Below are 25431 nucleotides of genomic sequence, written 5' to 3'. Positions count from 1 at the left end.
GCCAGAAGTCCAAGATCAGGGTGCTGACAGGGTTGGTTTCTGGGGAGACTTGCAGACCAATGTCTCCTCGCTGTGTCCTCACACAGTCTTCTCTCTGAGCATATGTGTTCCTGGTCTCTCTTCCTCTTATAAAGACCTCATTCCCATTGGATTAGGGCCCCACCACTTAGGACCTCATTTCTCATTAATTGTGTCTCTAACAACCCTATCTCCAAATGTGGTCACATTGGGCATTAGAGCTTGAACACACACATTTGGAGGGGACTTAGTTCAGTCCATCATAGGCCCAACCTGATGTTTGTGGGGCAGAGATAGAAATGCGAATGAAGTCGGGGTTCTGGGGTGCGCCAGTACCTCCACATCAGCTTTCATCTTAATTATTCAGGCAACACCTAGGACACAAAAGGACAGCTGGAAGGGGTTTACTTGCACTAAAGAAAATGGGGGGAGGCATACCCCTACAAATCCCATTTCCACCACTTACTAGGAAGTGGCTTAATGTATCTGAGCTTTGACTTTGTCTTCTGTGAAGTGGGGCTAACTTAGGCGGGCCTCCAAAGGCTGCTCTGAAGAGCTAACAAGAAAAGGCAAGAATAGCACTTTGCCCGGTGTCTGGCGAGCACTCCATGTCTAGGCTGCTGTTACTAGCTCTTCAGTCCCAGGGTTGACCTTGTCTGTGCCATTCAAAACCTTCCCCAAACCACTGACCTCAAGGATACCTCTTCCATTGATTTTTGTAAAAAACAGACAGAACAAAACAAAACAAAAAAAAGAGCCCAGGAGCTCCTTTAGAAATATGTAATCATCTTAAGATAGCTCTAAAGCCATTAATGGTATTCCAATGAGTAAAAATATTTACTTCCTTTCGGGGAAAACATATGCTTCAAAATTCATTGGGAGGAAATGTGATGAAGAGCGTAGCCTTTGATGCCAGATTGCCTGCGTCATGTCTGGCCTGTGGTGGCTTGCCGTGTCACCTTGGTCCAAGCACATCATTGCTCCGTGGCTCGGTTTCTCACCTGTGCAGTCAGAGAATAGAGACAGCCTGCCTTGTGGGTGGCTGTGAGAGGGGAGATCACGAAGTGCATCTCACTGTGCCTGGTGGGCACTCGCAAATTCTCAGTGAAATGGGGAGAGATGTGAGGGTGTCGTGGGAGAGTTAAGGAGCAAAGTCACCTCCGTTCTCATTGGTGCCAAGAGCGCAGCAGGTACCTCACTGTCCTGTAGCAATAGTGCATGTGGGATGTACCACTTGCATCCTCTGCCGAAGGGTGAGGAAACCAGGAAGTCAGGTGGTTGGCCAAAGATCTCCTAGGTGGAGAGACTGAATTTGAACCCAGGTATGCCTGATGCCGGGCTTCGGCTCTTCTCTGTTATACTAAATACTGTAAAGGTGAATTCTGTCCCCTACACCTGCCCCTGACTCCCCATCTTCGCCGGACACTGAGAGTCATGGAAATGGGCACATAGCTCCATTTACTTTAGAGTATTACTTAGGAGATCTCTTTGTGAGAAATGTTTTAGATTCTCCAACCTGATGATTTTCATTGTAATTATTTTTAATTAGGCTTTGCTGACTGAGATGATGGAGAGATGCAAGAAACTAGGAAACAAGTAAGTATTTTATTTTTTTGACTTATTTTTACTTTTTATTTATTAAAACAATTTTTTTTTTAATCAGGCACGGAGCTCAATGTGGCGCTTGAACTCACAACCCTAAGATCAGGTGCCCAGTATTTTAAAATTCATAAAGCATGGGTTTGGAAGTAGAGCCGGTTGGGTTTTTGTTTGTTTGTTTTTGAACCTGGCATACTCACATGGGCAAGAAGACCCAGGAGAGCGACAGGATGGCACAGAGATCAGGAAACCAGAGTCCAATCTCCTGGCTTCAGATGCCTGGCTCTACTCTTTCTTAGCTTTGTGAATTGGGGTCACTTATTTGACCTCTCTGTGCCTCAGTCTTCTCTGTAAAGTGGGGTTTTTAAAATTAAAAAAAATTTTTTTTTTCGTAAAGTAGGTTTAATAACAGTTCTTTCCTCATGGAGCTGTAGTAAGTGTTAGGGTCAAAATAAACTCCATCTTCCTGTCTTCCAGGCACAGGAGGCTTCCCCTCCGCTCTCCCTTCTGTAGTAGGTGTTCCTAGGCCCTAGAACAGTGCTTTTTGTAAGAGATGGAGATATATATTTTATATATTTGCAGCTTGGATCAATATTATTACTTAATGTTTAGTTTTATCAGCACACCAACCTATCAAAGGCTCAGTTTATGTCTGTTTAAATGGATTTGATTGCTTGCTGTCCAGCAGTCCAGCCAGCCATCTACCCATTCATGCAGTCAATTCAATGTTTATCAAGTTCCAAATATATATAAAACTTCATGTTGGTCTCTAGAGATTGCCTTTTCCCTCCAGCCTTTTATTTTATTTTAATTTTTTAGTTTATTATTTTTTAAAAATATTTTATTTATTTATTCATGAGAGACAGAGAGAGAGAGAGAGAGGCAGAGACACAGGTAGAGGGAGAAGCAGGCTCCATGCAGGGAGCCCGATGTGGGACTCGATCCTGGGTCTCCAGGATCACGCCCTGGGCTGAAGGCGGTGCTAAACTGCTGAGCCACCTGGGCTGCCCCCCTCCAGCCTTTAAAAAAATTTTTTCCAACCTTACCATTAAAGAGCTTTCATCCATCCTTCCTAGAAACATACATACTTAAAGTAACTTTGTTAAGGGGAAGCTCTGCTTACAGGGAACATGTGTGTCTTATAGTGCCTTGCTGTTGAATTCCGTGATGTCAGCTTTCCGGGCCGAGTTCATTGCCACGAGGTCCATGGATTTCATTGGCATGATTAAAGAGTGTGATGAGTCGGGTTTCCCCAAGGTAGGTTCTTGACCAAATGCTCAGTGGAAGAACAGATAGGTGCTGCTTACCTGATAGCTCTCAAGGGAGATAGTCCTTTGTTGGGGGCAGCTCGGGCCAACAGGAAAAATAGGCTCTGTTTCTGAAGAGCATGATGGAAGATGAGTTTGTGATTGGGATTGTTAGACACGCGTCATTGCTGCCAGCAAGTCCTAAATCTGTCGAATTGGCTCATTGCAAAGCATTTAGGAAAGACTCCGTCTCCCATCTTTAAAAATATATCTTCACTTGTTATTTATGAAACTCTCTGCCCAGCAGAATGTTAGGGCCCATGAATCAGAGCAGAACTTTGTTATGAGCAGCTTGGATTAACTTGCATGGAGGCCAGAGGTAGAACTTCAGAAAGGTCATTGGAAGATTACCCCTGAGACAAGCTCAGTGTTACAGTCTTTTCCTCTAAGCCTTGAGGTACTCTGATTTAAAATCCCCAGGATTGTAATGGTTCGCTCTTTCTCTTAGCATCTTCTTTTTCGCTCATTGGGGTTAAACTTAGCCTTGGCTGACCCTCCTGAGGGTGATCGACTCCAGATTCTCAATGAAGCTTGGAAAGTCATCACTAAATTGAAGAATCCACAGGTAGGTGACCAGTCAGACCTTAAGTCGATGGACTCCCTTTTGTCCAAGTATGCAGTATGTCCTTACCTTCAAAAAATTATCTTTTGACTAACCATACATCTGGGTTTCTTTTCTTTTCTTCTTTTTTTATTTTTTTATGATTTTATTTATTTATTCATGTGAAACACACAGAGAGAGGCAGAGACAAAGGTAGACTGAGAAGCAGGCTCCTTGCAGGGAGCCTGATGTGGGACTCCATCCCGGGAGATTGGGATCATGCCCTAAGCTGGAGGCAGGTGCTCAACCACTGAGCCACCCAGATAGCCTTTTTTCCTTTTTTAAAGAAATAATACTTTTTAAATTGTGTTTTGTTAACCTGTAGTGGAGAACTGATAGCTCTAAAGATTTGTTTCTTTGGTTATTATATCCTAATTATGTCTAATTCTTGAGACCTCAGTGTGCACTAAAAGTGTAAAATGACATTTGAAATTTCAAAAGACCTCTGATTTTGCATCCAAAGTGCAGCTGTCTATTGTATTTGGATTTGAAAATATCAACTTAGTAGGATATTCCTAAGTGGAAGAACAGCAATCAAGCCTGTAATTAGCTTTGTCGCTTCAACTGTTGTCCCCTGAACAGAGATATCTGGGGCCTCTTTCCTCAGGTCAGGGAGTCTTAGAAAAATGAATCAACTGGTGTTAGGTGCTGAATGCATGTAGTGATGGCCATAGTCTTGGAGGTTTGGGTTTCAGGTCTCACCATCCTTGTAGGCAACACACCAGCAAATTTTGTGGCTGCCACTTGGGTAAATGCCTGTCTTTGGCTGAAGGACCAGCTGGGCAGACTTCATCACACCTCACACTCTTCCTCTTTTGCTAGCAACATGTCTTAGTTCGGCTGCTATAACAGAACACCGTACACTAGGTGGCCTACAGACAGCAGAAATATATCTCTTGCAGTTAGTCTACAAGTCTGATTTCAGGGTGATAGCATGGTCAAATTGTGGTGAGAGCCTTCTTCTGGGTTGCAGAAGGCTGGCTTTTCTTCTTCCCTCAGCAGAGAGGGTGAGTGGGATCTCTGGGGTCCCTTTTATCAGGGCATTTATCCCATTCATGAGGGCTACACTCTCGTGACCCTATCACTTCCCAAAGGCTCACCTCCTAATGCCATCACACTGTGGGGCATAGGGACTTTGGACACAAACATCTTGAAATTCAGCAAATAACGGAATATGGGTATGTAACGTTTGACACAATCATTTACCAAAGAAGGAAATAGTAGAGTGAGTTCAGTGATAAACCCCTTAGCTATCACCACATTTGCAATAGTATATTGAGAATATCTGGACTGATGTAGAAAAATCAGAAACTCATTTAGCAAATCACATCCCTGAGTTAAGTTTAGCAAAACCCTCACTAAACTTAAGCTGTTGAAATCCTGTTTAACCAAACTCTGACTGGCTAACTAAACAGCTTTTTGGGGATATGTAAATCCAAAGCCTCCTGGCCTGTGGTGCCTCTGTGTGCAACCTTCAAAGGCCTCAAAAGGGCCACATTAATTGTTTTCCTCAGTCTCTAACTTCACACAGCCTTCTCAGCTTGCCAATCAGACCGTCACATGTTCCTGGCTTGTCTTGTGTGAATGAGATAACTATTTTCTTCCTTCCCCATTTCTTCTTTCTTTTCCTTAAAGTGTAGGAACAGGAGAGATGCACTGGCACACTGTATTTTTCCTCTAGCACTTTTTACCCTCACCCAAGTGATTTCCAGGGTAGGTGGCCCTACTAGATGCTCCCTGCCATTTCTGTGATCAGCTTATAGTCTCTCTTTGGGCCCTTCCCCAGGTACTTGAATCTAACACATAATTTCTTACCTAAGATCTTCAGTGCTTTCTTAACCTTTTTACAATGTATATGTCATCCCTCTATCAGAAAAATGGTTTATTTTTTTAAAGTAGGAGGCCTGTTTTTTTTTTCCTCAGAAAATGCAAAAATCACATTGAATTCTGGTGTTCAGCTGGATCTACCCTCAGTTTCTATACTTAGATGTGGCCCTGACTTGTGACTTTTATCTCTGCTGCCTTTCGATTGTTCTCAGATTTCTATCTTGGCCCAAGTAGCAATTCTGAAATGAGAGTCTAATTGGTTTCAAGCAACTTCTGTATTTCGATAACTCGCTTCTGAGGGTAAAATATATCAGTGGGCTAGACTTTTCTGTGGAAGAACCAACCAGTCTTGAAATTCCTATCACTTACCTCTTTTAATTATCAGAGCCCTTGAAGGGATTTGTACCTGATGAGCTTTCACCATAAGGTCAACCGTGGTCTTATTGTAAAGACATTTTTGTTTTTTCTCTGTAGGACTACATTAACTGTGCCGAAGTGTGGGTGGAGTACACCTGCAAGCATTTCACGGTATGTGTGGCCTGCAGTATTGTTTTTGGAAGAGTTATGTTTTTATTCATGTTTATGATAATGTATAAGGCTGAGTGAGGCATTTAGCATTTTACAATGGTAATTGTCCTTAATTTATAAAAATCACAACTTTTTTTTTTTATTTTTTTAAAGACTGTTTATTTATTCATGAGAGACAGAGAGAGAGAGAGGCAGACACACAGGCAGAGGGAGAAGCAGGCTCCCCAGAGGGAGCATGATATGGAACTCGATCCCAGGACCCAGGGATCACACCCTCAGCCAAAGACAGATGCTCAACTGCTGAGCCACTCAGGCATCCCAGAGTCACATCTTTTATGTTATAGAGTAGTGGAGTGTTAATAGTTACACTATAACAAAAGTATTCCACGCTTACATGTAAATTGGGGAAATGGTTCATTACACCAAGTGAAGTAGTTTTTTTTCACCATAGGATACCTTAGGTGCTCATATGCTAAAGCACGTTGTGACTCTCCCTGGGGGTCCAGTCAGTAGCACTTCCTACACATTTTTGACTTGTGTATAGTTTCTTTCTAAGCAAAGGTACTTCTTTTCCTGTGCCCAGACTAGAACCTCAGTTTGGGAAGTACAGTAGGATTTGAACCTAGTTCTGCCAGCTGCTAATGTCTTTGCTATCCTATTGTCAGAATGCTTATTTTCATCAGCTTTTAAAAAGTGAAGTATATAGCATACATGCAGAAAAATGCATATATCGTAAGTTTGCTGCCTAATGAGTCTTGAGGAAGTACACCTGTGTGATCATGGTCCAGATCAAAAAGTAGGGAATAACTCCCCCAAGTGCCCTGAGACCTGCTCCCAGTCACAGTCCCCAACCTTTGGAAGTTGAAGGCAGCCACCATCCTGGCCTTTAACTCGGTAGATTGGCTTTAGCCTCATTTTAAGCATTATGTAAGTGCTGATCTGTAGATTTTTTTTTATCTTTTTTTTTGATCTGTAGATTTTGTTTCTTTGGTCCAATTTTAGTTTTATGCTTTGTTTTGGAAATTTCAAACATACAAAATCCCTTGAACTCATCACCCAGAAGTGATTAACTTATGACAAATCTTGTTTCATTTATATCTTTACCACTTCTCACCACCCCTGAGTTATTCTGAAAGCAAACCACAAACATGGTGTCTTCACTTGCCAGTTCCCAGTCCATATATGTAAAGTGTAAGATTCCCTTTTCTGAAACCAAGCTCTAATAGCTTATTCTAACTAAAAAAAAATTTAATACTGTTTTTAATATCATTAAAAATCAGTGTTCAGATTTCCCCAATCATCTTGAAACTTTTTTTTAGAGTTTATTGTTCAGTCTTGATTAAAATAAAGTCTATACATTGCAGTAGACTTCTTAGAGTTCTTTTGAACTATAAATTCTCTCCCTCCACTCTCCATCTGTGATTTATTCGTTAAAGAAATTGGGTCATTTGTCCTGTAGAGTTTCCCAGTCTTGACTGGCTAGTTGCATCTGCTGATGGTGCTCTTCTGTTGTTAGTTCTGCCTATAGCAGTTAGTTCTGAAGACTTAATCAGCTTCAGATTCAATTTCTTGGCACCGTGGGTGGTAGTTGAGCGCTTCTCCTGGAAAGATGATGGTATGTGGCTGTCTCTCTATAACATGGGCAGCCACCAAAGTTCATTGCATCTCACAGTTTCTTAGGGGCTGCAAAATGGCAATATTTGAAATTATAATCAACACTTCTCTGTTCATTATCTAGGATACTTGTAGAAAGAGAAAATTTCATCTTGGCTGTTTGGTTACCCTGAAGGACAGTTTGCAAAGAAAAGGCAGGATTGCTGCTGGGTTTTTTTCTTTTCCTTTCCTAGTTTTAGAATAAGGATTGGATTCCTTAGCATCCCCAGAGGTGACCAGTGAGGAGCAGTTGTTGGTATCTTTAGGGACGCGTGGATTTAAATATACTTGAATTACATTATTCTTACTGATGCTCATTTGTCCCTTCTTTGCACAGTGGATGCCTTTTCAGGCTGGCTCCTGAGTCCTTCTGACATGTTCACCATACTGTTTGCCTTCCTTGCTTTTTGTTATAAGATGTTGCAGGCTCCCTGGCATATTTCTAATTCCAGATTCAGCCTCAGCTGTTTCTCCAAGGAGCTCTGGTTCCTCTCAGTGCCATTGTCAGATATTTTATTTTTTTAAGCTGCATGACCCTGGCTAAGTCACTTAACTTCTCTGAGCCTCCACATCCTCATCTGTAAAATGGGGATAAACATGTCCCTGCCAGGATGTTTAATGAGCATCAAGCAAGAAAGTGAACATGAGGGCAACTATTTAGGTAACACATATTTGTGATTCAAATACTTTGAATCACAAATACCAGGCACTTTACCTGTCGGCTATGCAACCTCATAGAGACCCTGCCAGGAGGCTTCACTATTCTTGTTATAAGGACCGAGGGTCAGCCTACCTTTTCTGTGGAGAGCCAATAGTAAATGTTTGATGCTTTGTGGACCACACGATCTCTGCCATAAGTATCCGACTCTGTCATTGTAGCATGAAAACAGCCACAGACAATATATAAGTGAGGACAGCTGTGTATTTGAATGAACTTGATGCGCACTGAAATTTGCATCTCATATAATTTTTGTCATGAAATATTACTATCCTTTTGGTTTGAACGTAGAAATTATTTTTAGCTCATGGGCTATGTAAAAACAGGCACAGGGCTAGATTTGGACTGTGGCTGGCTGACCTCCAATACAGACAACGACAGAAGCACAGGTGGACCTCGAAGGCACTCAGCTTGTAGGGGCCGAGTCTGTGCACTTCCCACAGTGCCTTGCCGCTCCTCCTGCCAGTGCTTGGGGAGTGGCCAGGGACAGGCAGGGAGAAAGTGGCATGGCTGATTTTACCAGCACTCAGAGAAGGCAAGGACAGCCCAGAACCTTTGAGAATAACATTTTTAAAAAGATTTATTTATTCATGAGAGACACACAGAGGCAGAGACATAGGCAGAGGGAGAAGCAGGCTCCCTCTAGGGAGCTTGATGCAGAACTTGAACCCAGGACCCTGGGATCACACCCTGAGCCAAAGGCAGGTGCTCAACCACTGAGCCACCCAGAGTCCCCGAGAACAACAGTTTAGTTCTGACCTGGTACAGAAGTAGTTACTTTTCAGGGCTGTGAAAGAGGTGGGATTTCTCCCTTTAAGTTATTTCCAGCAGACGATTTGAAACTGTTTCCTGGAAGATATGTGATATATTCTGAAAATATTAGTCCTTTCCCCCAGAAAAGTAGTCAGTGACTGCCTTTCAGTGTCTTAATACAGATTTATTTTCCATACTTAGAAACGAGAGGTGAATACTGTTCTGGCTGATGTCATCAAGCACATGACTCCAGATCGTGCCTTTGAAGACTCCTACCCTCAGGTAACAGATTTGCTTTTCTCATTTCCACAGTTAGAATTTGATTGTGTTGAATCACATAGGCATGTTGCATGAGTCAGGCTGTAGGATCAGATAATCCTGGGTTTAATCCTAGCTCTACCATATTGTCACCATATGCCCTTTGCTCAGTTACTTAACCTTTTTATACGCCAGTTTTATCACCTGTCAAATGTGGGTAATAGCCCTATGCTCAGACTGGTTGTGAGGATTGCATGAGATGTGATATGGGATGCCCTGACAGAGTTGATTGGCACCAGTAAGTAAAGGGCATATGTTTTCCGGTTAAACTAACTTTTTATTTGGAAATAAAGACAAGCTTATTGGAAAATTGAAAGAATAGCTCAGAGAACTTCCCTTATTTTTTACTCAGATTCCCCAACTGTGACCATGTTCCATGTTGGCTTTATCATTATCATGTGTACACACACACATACATACATGTGAGTGTCAAGTTGCATACGTCATGCTACTTTGCCTCTGAAGAATTCAGTGAGTATTTCCTAAGAATAAGGACATTCTCCATGTAACCACAGTTTGGTTATCGACTCCAGGGAATTTAACATTAACATTTTCTTATTGTGTATTCCACAGTCCACATTGTAGTTTTGTCGGTGGATTCAGTAATGTCCTTGATGGCAGATTTTTCCCTCGTCCAATACAGAATCCAGCAAAGGTTCATTTACTGTCAAGTAACCTCAACCTAATTAAGATTTTATTTTTATTTTTTATTTAATAATATGATATTCTGGCACTTACTGCCTGTGATCAATTTCTAGCTTCACTTAGTATAAGAAAATTAATTACATGTTCTTGTAAGAAGGTTAGAATTCTAACATTTTGGTAAGAGTGTTTTCACCATTTGCTAATTAAAATACTTCATCATCAGAATTTATTGAGTAGCCACTGACTACCTGACATTTTTCTAGAGGTGATGAAAACAACATATAGTCATGCACAGTAGGCTCTTGGTAAGCATCACTGAGTGGATAAAGCGTGTAGAGGAGATGGATCTGTGGATCTGTAAGATTTTTGATGCAAATGAAGACTGAAAGGCATTAGAATTTTGGTTGAGGAACATTTAGTAAGACCTTGACTCCATTTAATTGAAGACTTTAAACATAATAATTCTAATGTAGTCAATTCCTAAGAGGGAAGGAATAATTACAGTATACCACTCTGTCATAGCTAGAAACAACTTATGAAAGGTACCCCAAGGGTCAGCCTGCATTCCGGACAGCTGCCCATATGAGTTGTGAACCCCCTGGTCTGAAGTGATTTAAACAAATGATTTAAACAGCAGTGTTTTTTTTTTTAGTATAAACAACAGTACCTGTCAGTAAATTTTCTCTCTTTGACAATCACCAGGGGCAGAGGTGTATATTTTTCTTAAGGAAAAGCACCTCCGTAGTTCTCCCTGTCAGTGGGACTGTGTGCATCTCAAGGGGAGGGGTGCTAGACATCATAACCTGAGTATCTGGGGCCTACCTTACAGATTGTGCCACCTCGGGTAGCCATTGATGTGGCCTCTGACTCCACTAGCAGACTCCATTCATTGTCTCTCCGCAGGAGTCAAGAAACACAGGGTCCTTATAGGCTAGAATGGGGTTCTATGAAGTATGACCTACAGGCTATATGTAATAGAGCGCACCACTTATTAGTGTGAATAAAGTTTTACTGGAACCAGCCACACCCATTTGCTTACATGCTCCCTGTGGCTGCTTTTGAGCTGAAGAACCCACACTGAGTAGTTGTGATGATTCTGTGGCCCTTTAAAGAAGTTATTTTGGGATGTCTGGGTGGCTCAGTCATTGAGCATCTGCCTTTGGCTTAGGGCGTGATCCCAGGGTTCTGGGATCGAAACCCACATCGGGCTCCCCGCAGGGAGCCTGCTTTTCCTTCTGCCTGTGTCTCTGCCTCTCTCTCTCTCTGTGTCTCTCATGAATAAATAAATAAAATTAAATAAATAAGGAAGTTATTTCCCCACACACCCACTTGAATATTCATAGCTGATTTTTAATAGCTTTCCAAGGAGAGACACTATGCCTCTATAACCACTTTACACGAACTATCCCATTTAACTCTCAAGGTGAGCAGGATATGGTTTTGCTCTCCATTTTATGGAAGAGGAGGCTGAGGAGTGGCTTCCCCAAGACCACAGAGTGAGATGATGGGCAAACTCAGCCAGAGACAAGCTCTAACCCACCCCCAGAAATCTCCTGCTCCTGAGTCATCCAGCTGTCCCTTATTGTAATTGTAATTTCAAATTATGAAAGAAGGTTCTCTTTTAAAACTATTCCAACCTTTGGAGCGCCTGGCTGGCACGGTCGGTAGAGCGTTTGACTCTGGATCTTAGGGTTGTGATGTTGATCGCTATGTTGGGTGTAGAGATCACTTAAAAATAAAATCTTAAAAAAAAAATCCAAGTTTTATTTTAAAAAGATGTGTTTTCTGTTTGGATTTGCAGCTTCAGTCAATAATTAAGAAAGTGATCGCGCACTTCCATGATTTCTCCGTTCTTTTCTCAGTGGTAAGTAACATTCCTTAATTACCTTTGGAAATTTGTGTCTGAGCCAGAGGTCCGCTTAGTGTCCCAGTCATGTTTTCATGGTGTCCCAGGCTGAAAGAAATACTTAACAGTTCTTTTAGAAAGTAGTTAGGTTTTAACAACTTCAGTATTTATAGCATAACAATCAGTGTTTGAAAATTTAGTACCCAGTACCCATTTTCTGAGAGAAAAATGTTTCTTTCTTTCTTTTCTTTCTTTCACGAATGTGTGCCCCTCTTTGAGCACCACACAGCTTCTCAAACCCTAGAGTCTGACTGGACATCCTCTTCTTATGTCTTCTTCTATGTTGATTTTCATATGACACTTGCCTTCTATCACACATGCAATCTAATGTTGAAACTCTGAAATACGTTGAGCTAATCATCTCAGTGTCAGGTGGAGTTGAAAATGTTTTTTATGTGTCTCAGAGATTTTAAAATATCCCACAATGCCCCCTTTAGGTCTGCTGCATTGCCCTGGGCAAGTACAGATGTAGGAGATTCTCTTCCCTGCCACCTCTTCCTCTTTAGGCTTCATATACACTAATAGCACTGCATTTAGTTTTTGTTTATTTTAAAAATAGAACCTCTTATTTTTTTGGACATTTGCCATAATCCAAGCCCTGTGCTGGAAGTCCATGTGCATTGCCTTGTACCATTTTCACGACGTCGCTAGGAAGTTACAATCCTTGCTTGTGACAGATGGGCACATTTAGCAAATGTTGAGTCAGAATGTGGAGGTCACTCTGAACTCCTGGCTCTTCTTTCTCTAGTCAGTACAATCATAAAAAAGACAGAAGCTCACTTTGTGTTTGGTTACCTGGGAAAGCTTGCCTATATGGTTCCCAGAATGTTAACTGGCCCCAGACCTGGTAAGTGTTTTTTAACACTACTACCTGCCTCATCTGTGGCTAAGTCCTCAACTGATCTACCTGCTTCACAGAGATGAATGACTCTTTATCTGCTTTGTTGTTGTTGTTTTAAAGATTGATTGATTGATTGATTGATTTTGATTGGGGTGTGGAGAGCATGAGCAGGGGGAGGGGCAAAGAGAGAGGGAGGTGCAGACTCCTCACTTAGTAGGGAGCCTGATGTGGGGCTTCATCCTAGAACCCTCAGATCATGTCCTGAACTGAAGGCAGATGCTAAACCTGGCTGAGTCACCCAGGCTCCCCTCTTTCTCTGCTTTAACCTTCAAAGAAAAAGAGACCTGCAAATTCCTTCCAGTAACTTGTGCAGATCGCATGTAGACTGCTTTTTTAATTATTATTATTTTTAGGAAAAATTTTTGCCATTTCTGGACATGTTCCAAAAAGAGAGTGTGCGGGTGGAGGTTTGCAAATGCATCATGGAAGTTTTTATCAAGTAAGTGTAACATGGAATAACTGGGGAGCTTGGATTCCTGATGACCTTGTGAAACATTGCAAATGAGAATCACTTTGTGTATTCTGAGGCCTAATGATATGTATGTATTTAACATCTAAAATAACATGGAGAAAAAATAAAATAACATGGAGAGGAAATTCACATTAAAAGGAGAAGTCATGATAAAAGTTTGTAACTAGTGCTTAAGAAGATGAAGTCAGTATTAGCTGGAGCCTGGCCATCACCTACTGGTATTCTGATGTGTTTTTGGAAGGAGCAATCTGTTAATGAACTACTTAGGGAGTAATGTTTTAAAAGATAAAAATAAAGTTATACTTGTCAAGGTCGCAGAGCTAGAAAGCTTTCCACCTTCAGTGTTTAGATTTGTCATCAGTTTTTGAATTGAGTTGCTTTCCTTTGGACTGAATCTGCATTTCCCCAAACCACCTACTGCTGGCAGTACTTGAAATAATTTTAGGTGGCACGTGGAAGTGAGATTTTGATTTTAAAAGTTGTATATTTAAAAAAAAATAAAATAAAATAAAATAAAAGTTGTATATTTAAAGTATATTAGATAATATATAATTAGTTTAATTAGATAATATATAATTAGATAATATATAAAGTATATTAGATAATATATAATTAGTTTTCATGGGTTTTTTTTTTAGGACAAAGTTAAATTTAAAAAGTTAAAGTCACCTTAAATATTAAATGTATAGATATGGTAAAATAAAATGTGTTAAGATGGAACTTGAATAACCCAGTTTGGAAAAAGCAACATTAGATATTGCTTGAATAATGTATGTTTTAAGCTTTCTTTGTGTTGTTCTTTCTAAAAGATTAATTCAATATGTTTGGAACGAATATACCGCCTTTAGTTACATAAAGATTTGTTATAAGACCATATCCTTCTATATTATTTGAAAAGCCAAATTAATAATTTTGCCTGGCACTTAACACAATTGTAGAGAGGTTGTAGGCTGCTTTAGAAAGAAACATTAAAAAAAAAAAAAAAAACCGGTTTGCCTGGCTGAGGAAATGCAGCAGCTTTACCATGATTTTGAGGATTTACTGTGATTTTAGGAGAAGTTATAATATGTGCAGAAAAACATACTTGTTATTGAAAGAAGAATTAAGAGAAAAGCCAGAACATTGCCTATTATATGTTCAGTGCCAACTAATTTGCATTTTTCAAAGGTATGTGATAGAGAAGAAACTCAGTCTGCACCTTCAATGCTGTGAGTGGACATAGCTTTTACTGTTGTCTTTAAATGTCTTGTAGGCATCAGCAAGAGCCTACAAAGGACCCTGTCATTCTGAATGCCCTTTTGCACGTCTGCAAGACCATGCATGACTCTGTGAAGTAAGCCACGCTTCGGGCTGAAACATAACGTGGATTGGGTCTTAATACCACATAATAGTGCATTGGGGAATTACTGCTTTAAGCTGCCACTGTGGATAATATTATTTTATGGGGTCTATAAAAATTCTTGCTAATGAGGACATTCTAGTCCAGGAGAAGAGAGAGGCTGAGGGTAGTAACCTTCCTGAGAATGAGATGGCAGATTTTTCTTTTTTGTAAAGATAGATTGATTTATTTGAAAAAGGGAGACCGAGTGGGGAGAGGGGGGAGCAGACTCCATGCTGAGCACAGAGCCTGATGTGAGGCTCAATCCCACAACCCTGAGATCATGACCTGAGCCAAAACCAAGAGACCCTCAACCGACTATGCCAGCTAGGCACCCTGAGATGGCAGATGTTTTTACACAGGGATTTCTGTTGAGAGGAAAAGGTTGATTTCATCCAAGTGAACTCAAGCTCCATGTCTCCTGGAGATTTGAGAATAGCAGAAAGGATAATAATGAGTTCACTCATCCAGTAATATAGCCTTTAACATTTTTTTCTCATTATTAGCCAGTTATTTGAAATTCAAATGAAACGGCTTATATTCCTTACATGAGGGGCTCTAGGTGTTCAGTAGACTTGAGGCTCAGTCTTGTGCATTGGCCTTCTTACCTCTGGGTCAAAGGCCAAATTATCACTCATTTGCTTTCTAGTTTTTTGGGGTTTTTTTTTGGTCCATGTTTCCATCTGATTGTATTTGAAGCAGTTCCTGCTTATTTGTGCCTGGAACTTTAGTCCCCAAAGAATCACAGCAGCTTGATTCACTGGAAAATGTTACAAGAATTGAGAAAACAGTTTTGGAACTTAACCATCAACAAGATGAATTTAATTTCTTTTCTCTTTTTTCTTGAATTTTGGAATCTTTATTTTCATGGATCTTATGTTGTCAACCTCATGACTAGTTATAAAAATAGAAATTTCAAGACTCTTCATAATACCGGGAACTGATAGACTTTTTAGTTTTAGTTTGAAAAAATAGAAATAAAGGCACAAAACCTATCCAGAAAGGCACCTATATTAGTAGGCTCCTGGGTTTTAGCTTTGTAAAATAGAAAGTTAATTTCTCTCTTGCTAAAGGTGTGAGACCAGAAGGTTGAGGTAGGGTAGCCCTACTTTGGAGCACCATCCAGGTTCCTTCTGTCTCATTGCTTGGCCATCCCCCTGGGGTGTTGTCCTTGTCTTCCTAGGGGAAGCTGGTTTGCCTCAACCATGTCCAAGTATAGCCTCTGGGCTTTGATGGACAGCAGCTTTGTTTCTGGGAGAAAACTTGGAGGGCTCCCCCTTACTTGTCCTCGTATCCCATTGGCCAGAAATGTCATATGGTCGTACCCAGCTACAACAGGGGCTAGGACACGGAGTCTCAAAGACTGAAAGGGACATTGTTTTATTAGTGAATGATGTAGTCTTTGGCATTATTTACTTTCTCCTAGGACAAACCAACACACAAAAAACTTGGCTCCTGTTTTCTCTAGTCTCAAGTTATTTTTAAAGATAAATCTGGGGAGTGCCTGGGTCGCTCAGTAGATTAAGCATCCGACTCTTTGTTTTGGCTGAAGTCATGATCTCAGGGTCCTGGGATTGAGCCCTGAGTCAGGCTCCATGCTCAGCGTGGAGTCTGCTTGTCCCCCTCTCTCTCCCTCTGCTCCTTCCCATGTGTTCCCTCTCTCAAATAAATAAAATCTTTATAAAAAATTAAAGATAAATTTGGGGAACTATTAATAGGCTTTCACATGTGTAATTGAAGCTTAAGGATGTTGACATTTTCGTATTTATATTTGTATTAATATTGCTATTAAATAGAGGCAATCGTGATCTGTAATTTACTTTTAAGATGCCTCCCCAAAATGAGCTGGGTTGATGGGTGGAGAGGGAAGCAGATAGTTATGTGATAAAGCAAAAACTGTAAAATGATGGTGGTAGGATCCTAGTGGTGGATATTGAGGTGTTCGTTGTAAAATTCAACTTCACTGCATGTGTGAAATCTTTTATCCCAAAATGTTGAACAAAATTTCTCTGAAATACAAAATTTGAAGTTGTTTTCCAGTTTCCAAAGAAAAGCACGCTTCCTTCTCCTTTGCTATTAACAAATATGTCTTGAAAAACATTGTCTTTGAGAAGAGAAACACATTTAAATTATGTTCATTTAGATGATATATTTTCATCAGAAGAAACAGACTGTTGAGAGTGTTTTAAATCTGGAAAATGCAAAATGTTCTTACCTGTTAAATTGCTTACTTCTCATATATTCTTTAGAAACTTTTATTACCTCAGTGTTAATTATGTACAATTATTGATTTTAGTGCACTCACTCTTGAGGATGAGAAAAGAATGCTGGCATATTTGATTAATGGATTTATAAAAATGGTAAGTATTGGGGGAGAAGTTTCAGGGCACTTGGAAATGTGATGTAATTGTTGGTCTTTAACTCCAGTGAAAGCAGTTAACGTTATGTTCCCTGGTGCTTTTCATTTTTATTAAGATAAGATGAAATTAGAAAGTATCTTACATTAGCCAGCACTCCCCTGGGGGCAAAGAGAGCCAAGACAAACTGGCCTAAGGAATAAAAAAAGGGAGGGGGAGGGCTGGATGAGGGACTTACTGGCTCATGTGACACAAAGTCCAGGAATGGAGCTCCCTGAAGGAGCAGCTGGCCCGGGGACCTCTGTGGTATCATCAGGTCCTGCCCGGCTGTGCGCCTCTGGCTCGGGGTTCTGCTCTCCCCGTGTCCTCCCTGGCAGGCTCACTCCCCTGAATATTCTGGGTTCCCATGCCTTCCAGAGCTGCAGCCCAGCAGGAAGGGCTCCATCAGAAGTCCTGGGATTGAGTCTCTAGATTAATTTTTATCACCACCTCATCTCTGAACGACATGCTGCAGTGACGGGAAAGGAACACACTGACTGGTCAGGCCTGGGAGACCTTTGCCCATGTGCTGCTCATCAGATGATGATGTTGAAGAGGATATTTCGGTTTGGGGGAGACAAAATTGCTGCATAACAACTCACCCCAAAATGTAGCAGCTTTAAATAACAGTGTTTTTATTCTTTTTTTTTTTTTTTTTAAGATTTTATTTATTTATTTGAGAGAGAGCACAAGCAGGGTGAGAAGCAGAGGGGGAAACAGGTGCTCTGCTGAGCAGGGACCCCGATGCGGGGCTTGATCCTGGGTCTCTGGGATCATGATCTGAGCCGAAGACAGATGCTCAGCTGACTGAGCCACCCAGGCGTCCCTTTAGTAATTCTTAACAATCCTTTGGGTTGGCTATGTAGCCGGGGTGCTCCGTGTACCAGAATCTGGGCCACGGGATCCAGGAGAGCCTGGCTTACGTATCTGGGGTCTTCGTGCTGGCTGCTGGGGCATTTCTCACCAGCATGGACGCTTTCTGCTGTTCTACCATTATCCATCTTTTACGTGGTAAGGTGTGGACAGAAGCTGCAGGGCCTTTTAAGACCCAAATTCAGCAGTCCCACAGTGACCAGGGCCGCATCCTGCTGCATTCTATTGATCAGAGCAGTCACTGGGCCGGTGCTTTGGAGAGGGGGGAGGTAGACTCCATCCCAGATGGGAAGAGTCCACAGGGACAGAGCGGGACACAGCGTGGGAGGGATTATTGCCACCTTCTCTGGGAACAACCTCACTGCACCATCCTAGCCAGACCCACCTTTCATTCTCTGTGCCCGGAGCTGAAACAGCAACTGCTGTCAGTATCTGTTTTAATACAAATGTCAAGACAAAAGCTGACCAAGATGAAAATAACTTAGATCATTTTGAAAATGATCCTGAAAATGTGACTTGTTCAACAAGAGGGTTCAGTGTCAAAATTGGCCTGACTCTGTAGGTAACATGATCCATTTTGATGCAAAATCAGAATTAACCTTTCACTTGCCATGTTAGGAAATGAAACTTTTACCAGGTGACTCTCCTTGCCCTTGATTTATATGCTGATCAGGTGGTATTTTATCCTTTTATGGCTTTGTCTGAAAGCCACCGAGTTAGAATGGAAAAGAAAATGAGGAAATAAGATGTGAAACCTGATAGCTATAATGGAAATAGCAATGTTAAACCTCCTCTGGGCAAAAATGTTTGCTGTAACAGTAAGGTTTGTCCTACTAACCAGCTGTTCATAAATTTGAAGAAATTGGAGAAGAGGGGATTTTTACTGATGGAGAAACTTCCACCTATGGCTCCTGCAGGCACCAGTAAGTTGCTGCGGTTGGACTCTGCAACAGAAAGCAGAAAGGTGTGGCTCTTATTAGGGAAGTCCTTCTGACAAATGGCTCCCAATAACCAAATTTACGTCCTGTGAAAAGGCCACAGCTGACACACAAAATTCCATTATTTCCTTTCCAGTGGTTTCCTTCTAGCCTGGGAAATCCGATTTACATTCTGAGATTCTGTTCTATACCCTTTGGTCTTTTTATGTTCTACTCCAGTGCTCATGTCATAAAGATGAGGTAGTAATGGTAATATTTCAGTTCTGTGCTGGGTGAAGTCATGTAAAGTCTAATTGGAGCATATTACAGCGTGTGCGCATGTGTGTATGCTTGTATACCCTTGGCATTTCCACCCATGTGTATCGGTGGGATTTTTGGTGACTTGTCATCACAGCACTTTCCCTACCCTACAAACCTCAGGGAAACTCTTTAATGGTGTGTGCTCACAGGTGCCTAGAGATAACATTTTCAGCATCTTATTTTTCCTTCTAGGTTTCCTTTGGCCGTGACTTTGAACAACAGCTAAGTTTTTATGTTGAGGCTAGGTCAATGTTTTGCAACCTGGAACCTGTTCTTGTGCAATTGATTCACGTAAGGATTGTCATTTATTTGTTTGTTTTCTCAATAAATATTTAGTTCCAGGCATGGAGTTTAATCTGGGATTCTTGTAGCCCTGTAACACTCCTATTCTTTAGGGTATAAAAAGGTGGTTTCTCAAAAAAAAAAAAAAAAAAAAAAAAAAAGGTGGTTTCTCAAAGATGAATCAAATCTGCAGCTTTGCTTAAGTCTTTGGATTTTTTTTTTTTTTGACCTCTTTTTCTCTGATATTAGCATATTCTCATTCCTGAATGCCAGCAGCTAAGTGGGTTGCACTGATTAGTTATAGAAATATTAACCTATGGCTCTTCTAGCTTAACCAGAGTCCCAACATTGTTGGATCTTGGTAGCTTTTCATGGTGCCCCCAGGCCAAAAGAAGGAAGTAACAGTTCTGTTCATTAAGAAGGTAGACTGAAAGAACTTAAGTATTTATGCCTTCACAACTGGCTAGCTCTTAGAAATAACATATGTGGATCAAGAGAAAAATACATATTTTTATTCTTAAATAATCCTAATTACTAATAAGTGTGTGTACCTGTTGGGCACTGCACCACTTCTCAAACCTTAGCATCAGATTGGCATTACTACCCTCATATCCTGTTCTACATTGATTTTTCTTTCCCCACATTGATTTTTTTTGAACAGTACTTTTTATCAGAGCAGCTACTGAAAACCCAGTTTCACAAAGATAGTACATCGCTGGGAGAAACAGGATGCAATCTGGTGTTGAATCCATGAGCTCCCTCATGCCAGTGCTTTCCACGGTGTTCAACAATTGAACATTGCTTTGTTCCCCTCAGAAAATTGTGCCCCCGTGAGTTTGCTACAGCCTTCGAGGATGTCACGGTACACAGCTTGGGAACCCTAGGTCCGAACTTCTCATATTTGTGGAAAGATTACCCAAGGCTCTTTAATTGCTTTGTGTAAATTCAAGGAGAGAGCAGCCTTTTCATATATTTGTTTGCTGGCTAGCAGGTTTTGTGGCATTACTGAATTTAAGGTAGAGACCTCCTCTCTAATTTGGGGATGGGAGAAGTAAAGACCCCCCTCTCTAATTCAGGGGGAGGTAGAAACCTCTCCTTTAATTTGAGGGGAAGTAGAGACCTCCTCTCTTGGGGGGAGGTAGAGATCCCCTTTCTAATTCGGTGGAGGTAACAGTGCCTAGCTTGTAGGGTTGTGGGGATAAAGTGAGCTGATGAATGTCTGGCTCTTAGAGCAGCGCCTGTATGCTGTGTGATATGGTAGCTATTATTTCTGTTCCTTTGATTCATGTTAGTATTGCATAGCTGAGTTGTGGGGTCTGCTCTCAGGTTTGGAGGTTTCTCTTAGGATCCCTAAGATCTCAAGCTTAGTATGTGGGGTTCCTGGAAATCAAGTGAACCTTGGCTATTCATTAAACCAGAAAATGGCCATTCACAATGCCAGTTGATAGGCATGACTAACTCAGTGAGTGCCTTTTGTTCTTTCCGATTGGAGATGTTTCCTCAAGGCTGAGACTGAATCAGGCCTGATGACCCCATGGCATTTCAGGGTTCGGTGCTAACCAGTCTTGGCCCTACATAGCTCATTCTTTACTGACTTCTCTATGGAAGAAATTAATCTGAGGCAGCCATCATTTCATAATTACTGGTTTTGTTTTGTTTTAATTAATAATTTCAGAGTGTAAACCGGTTGGCAATGGAAACAAGAAAAGTAATGAAAGGAAATCATTCCAGAAAGACGGCTGCCTTTGTCCGGGTATGTTCTAGAGATAAGACTCCCAGACTTTGAACTCCAGTTGAGTTGCTTCATTTGCAAGTTTCTAAAGTTGATTTTCCCAGAAAAAGACAAAGATGTCCTCAGGGTGTTCAGTATTGATTTTCCAGATTAGTTTTTCCTTGAGTATCTATGGACTAATCACTTAATATTTTCAAAAGAAATGATCATCTCCATGCTGTGGAGAGGAGGTTGGGAGGTGGATTACAGTTTTTTGCCAGCCGAATTATCTCTGGTTTGAGCCTGTAACTGGAAGGTCTTTTTATCAAAGCAATACATATCTGTGTTTTTTAAAATTTTTTTAAAGATTTTATTTATTTGAGAGATATAGAGAGAGAGAGCATGAGCATGAGAAGCAGTAAAGAGGGAGAGGGAGAAGCAGGCTCCCCACTGAGCAGAGGGAGCCTAATGTGGGGCTCAATCCCAGGACCCTGAGATCATGACCTGAGCCAAAGGCACATGCTTAGCCCACTGAGCCACCCAGGCGTCCCCATATCTGTGTTCTAAAAAAATGGAATCAGACCAAAAAGAGGACAGTGAAAAATAAGCATTCCATCCCTGCTCTGACCTCATACATCTTTTCTCAGAGCCGACCACCTCAAAACCTTTTTGAGCAATTTCTTTTTCTAATTACTCCCATATTTTTAAGTAATTGGTTTAAGAGCTGGCTTCTCAGTCAATGTCAGGTGTTACCTATTTACTTCTTGGGATGACAGATGAGGATTTATTTTTCTTACACCCTTAAGCTCCTTATTTGCCCATCCCCCTCCTCCCAAAGAGACCTCTAGAGTATGATGCAGAGGGAAGAGGAGAAAATTGGGGCTCAGAATGAGGAGATTCGTTAATTTAAGAGTTTTTTTGCTTGAAAATCTGTGATAGATGAAAGCAGGAGGACAGTCTGCCATGATGGTACTGCTTACATCACCCACTGTATTTCTTCCTATCCTTCTAGGCCTGTGTTGCCTACTGCTTCATCACCATCCCCTCCCTGGTGAGCATTTTCACACGACTCAACCTCTACCTGCATTCTGGTCAGGTTGCCTTGGCCAACCAGTGCCTCTCCCAAGGTAAGCCTATCATTCTCTCCTCTAAGCATTTCCCGGCTACTTAGGAAAGCCAACTCAGCTCTGTGTGTGTGTGTGTGTGTGTGTGTGTGTGTGTGTGTGTGTGTGTGTATGGAGAGACAGAAACAGAGAGAGATTCTTCTAAGAAGGAAAAAAAGAACTGATTGAGCAATGATGAATTTTTAAATCTGTTTCTTTAGCAGGAAGCCCACATTTATAGAGTGAGGCAGAGTAGAGTGTGAAGCTGTGTTCCTATAAGGACCTTTCTGAAACCTGTCTCAGACAGGCCAAGGCAGGCAGCTCGACATCCCAGGATGAGTATGCCTAGAGAATTTTACAAGTTAGGATTGCTTCATTGCAGCAGATTGCTGTGTATTTTTTTGTTGATGTTTGTTTGTTTGAAAGCCCTGAGACCTACAAATAGAAGCTAATAAGTATAGAAAGAATACTCTCAATAGCTTGCTGTTAGTGATAAAAATTCTGCTCAAGACTCATTTCTCTACGAGGTGCAGGAGCCACATGGTTCATTTGGGAGGTAATCCCCGAGGGTGTCAGTCAAGCCATGGGGGGGAGCTGAGACAGGGAAGGAAGCCAACAAAAGATGTGCTACTTGGCAGGTTACTGCTGTGGGCAGCTGAGGTATATTCTCAAGAGGGACTTCTGGGAGGGGGTGTCAAATGGCCTCCGCGCTGCCCCACCCAAGGGGCAGGGAAAATGGGTTCTTGACTCTGTATTCCATCTGCCATTGGCTGAGGGCTGTTTCTAGATCATCAACTCTCTGGCTCCCTCGCCTGCTCTGCCCTGGAGCCAAGAGAAAGCCCTCAGGCAGAGTGCTGGAGTCACAGGTGTTTGCTACAGGATGTGCTTGTCACCTTCTGGGACAGCATGTGTCAAGGGCATGCATGCAGAGCCTCAGCAGCAAGGGAGCCACCCAGCAGGCCATCACACAGAGAGGACGAGATCCTGGCACCATTGATGGAGCATTTGTATGTGGCGAGCCTTTTGCACATATTGTCTCATTTTATCTTCCAACAGCTGCATGAGGTGGTCCTGTGGTTGGTGCCTCCTTTCTCAGAACCCGAGGCAGGGAGGGGCTCATTTGCCAACACTCAGCCCCTGATCTGTCTGACTCAAGGCCATGCTCTTTGCTGCTGTGATAGAGCATTTGTAGGGCAAACGGTTGGGAAGCCTAAGTGACTAACTTGGAGGTTTCTGTGGCACCGTATGAGGGGGCTGATGTTTCCGATGGTGGTCTGACCTCCACTCCCATCCCCCACCTGACCTCACAGTTCATAACGCCAAGATTAACCATCCACCACTTGCTGCCATTGCTTTGGATGGGTTCTCTGGGCTGGTTGGAGAGTGGTCCTTGGCATGGCAGTTTGGGTACGTTGATCCGGATCTTCATTTACCTGGGGCAGCTCCGGGCACTGAGGTCTTCCAACATGATTGCTACCCATGAGCCTTTTCAAACTCTGCTTAGTTTTGCTTTTGACTTCTGGGTACTCCAGCGGCTCTCCACTGCATCTGGAATTACATCAAACACCTTGCCTGTGAGTCCTCAGGTTGTCTGGTGCCTGCCTTCCTTTTGTCTTCATCCTACGCCACACTTAAGCCACACTGGCTTTCTCCTGTTCTTTGAACATATAAAGCTGTGTTCTAACCCAGAGTCTTTGTACTTGCCATTTCCTCTTTCTAAAATGATCTTCTCCCAGATACTTGGTTGGGTTTTTGTTTTTGTTTTTGTTTCACTTACCAGGCAGGTGATGAAAACCAAGCCTCGGTTAGTTGTTGGGGTAGCCCTTGCTGTCCACTCTAGCTAGAAGCAATGCTTTAGCTGAATGCACCTTCCTAGTCTATCATGCTCTGTACTATCCTCCTTGTGATCATTATACTTTTGATCTGTTTTCTTACTGTGTGTATTTCTTATCCACTCTCCCCACTTGCTGTTGTTGTGTGTTGGTAAACATGGAACTTTGTCCTGGTACCTGCTTTGGTAAGGATGATGGGTGAGCAAGAAACGAGGTAAAACAAAAATGTACAGCCACCACCAAAAACCTGTTGTTATGCAAAGACATATGCATATGTCTTTGATGTAAGACACTTAAAATCTTTTTTTTAAAGGTCGTTTGTTGTTTTTTTAAAAAAAGATTTTATTTATTTATTTGACAGGACACAAGCAGGGGTGGGCAGGAAAGGGAGAAGCAGGCTCCCTGCCAAGCAGGGAGTCCAACATGGGGCTTGATCCTAGGACACTGGGATCATGACCTGAGCCAAAGGCAGACACTTAACCAGTTGAGCCACCTAGGCACTTACTATAAACTGTTCCCTCTTAAAGAGTTCAGGAATAGTAGATTTAATTTGGAACCCTTGAGTCTGGCATAATTTAGAATATTAGGAACAGACTGTGAGCTGCTGGTATTAGTGCCCTGAACTTTATAAGTGGAGGCTCTAGAAGCCTAGATCTTTCTTCTCCCAACTTAGAAACTAAGGACCATGGTCTAAAATATTGTAGATCCCAGGCAAGCTTATTATGACTGGATCCCATATGGGGTTTCATGCTATTTTTGTTTTTAAAGGTAAAACAAAAAAAAATCTTAAGCTAAATAAAGGCTCCCCCATCCTCAAAGATTTGCTGCTCCAAGAACTATTCGATGAGAGCCATGGGTGGCTTTTGCTCTCTTGTGCCGCCTGTAGTGGCCTCAGTCCACACCGGGAGATAAGCAGTGTCAGAGGAGCCTGGTACACGCTGTATGGGTGGTTAGTGCCCTGGACTCCTCATCAGCCTCACCCCGCACTTCAGGCCACTGTAGGAGGGGCAGGAATGTGGCGTCCACTTCATGTTTAATAATTTATCTGCTGATTTTTACTCCAGTCTCTAAATGCTATGGCACTGAACCTTAAAAGCCTATTATTGTTGATCTGAAAGCCACATGCGGCAGTTGCTGGCCAAAATAAATAATACATTCAATTACTGAGCAGGGGAAGGCTACATATAAATTAAATGAAGCTTGTGGAAATGGGCTGCTTTTGTTCATCCCCATTACACACCCCACCTCTCAGCTGGTTATAAAACAGTCCTCTTCCCCCGATTCATTTTCTGGTCTCTCCGATCCAGCCTCAGTTGTACCTGCTTTATTGGGCAGTGGCTTTGCCAGGACTGGGTCCAGCCTGACCTTAAAC

The 25431-nt window shown here is 41.8% G+C and overlaps 1 protein-coding gene across 5 annotated transcripts in view; it reads left to right on the top strand.

Moving 5' to 3' along the window:
* VPS35L (VPS35 endosomal protein sorting factor like) overlaps positions 1-25431 on the top strand; it is a 115800-nt gene that overhangs the window by 55005 nt on the left and 35364 nt on the right. For all 5 annotated transcript variants that reach the window (XR_003235666.2, XM_026003204.2, XM_072753740.1 and 2 more), the window contains 12 exons: positions 1568-1614; positions 2763-2874; positions 3373-3489; positions 5827-5880; positions 9206-9286; positions 11769-11831; positions 13128-13213; positions 14499-14579; positions 16921-16984; positions 19324-19422; positions 21089-21166; positions 22137-22251. Coding sequence is in view for 4 of the 5 variants with exons in the window: in XM_026003204.2 (XP_025858989.1) it covers positions 1568-1614; positions 2763-2874; positions 3373-3489; positions 5827-5880; positions 9206-9286; positions 11769-11831; positions 13128-13213; positions 14499-14579; positions 16921-16984; positions 19324-19422; positions 21089-21166; positions 22137-22251 (997 nt within the window). In the remaining variant the exon portion in view is untranslated. The remainder of the gene's footprint in view (positions 1-1567; positions 1615-2762; positions 2875-3372; positions 3490-5826; positions 5881-9205; positions 9287-11768; positions 11832-13127; positions 13214-14498; positions 14580-16920; positions 16985-19323; positions 19423-21088; positions 21167-22136; positions 22252-25431) is intronic.

Source organism: Vulpes vulpes, chromosome 3 (genome assembly GCF_048418805.1).
Source record: "Vulpes vulpes isolate BD-2025 chromosome 3, VulVul3, whole genome shotgun sequence".
Lineage (NCBI taxonomy): Eukaryota > Metazoa > Chordata > Mammalia > Carnivora > Canidae > Vulpes > Vulpes vulpes.
Note: the sequence above shows the minus strand (reverse complement) of the source record. Positions and strands in the feature narration are given on the sequence as shown.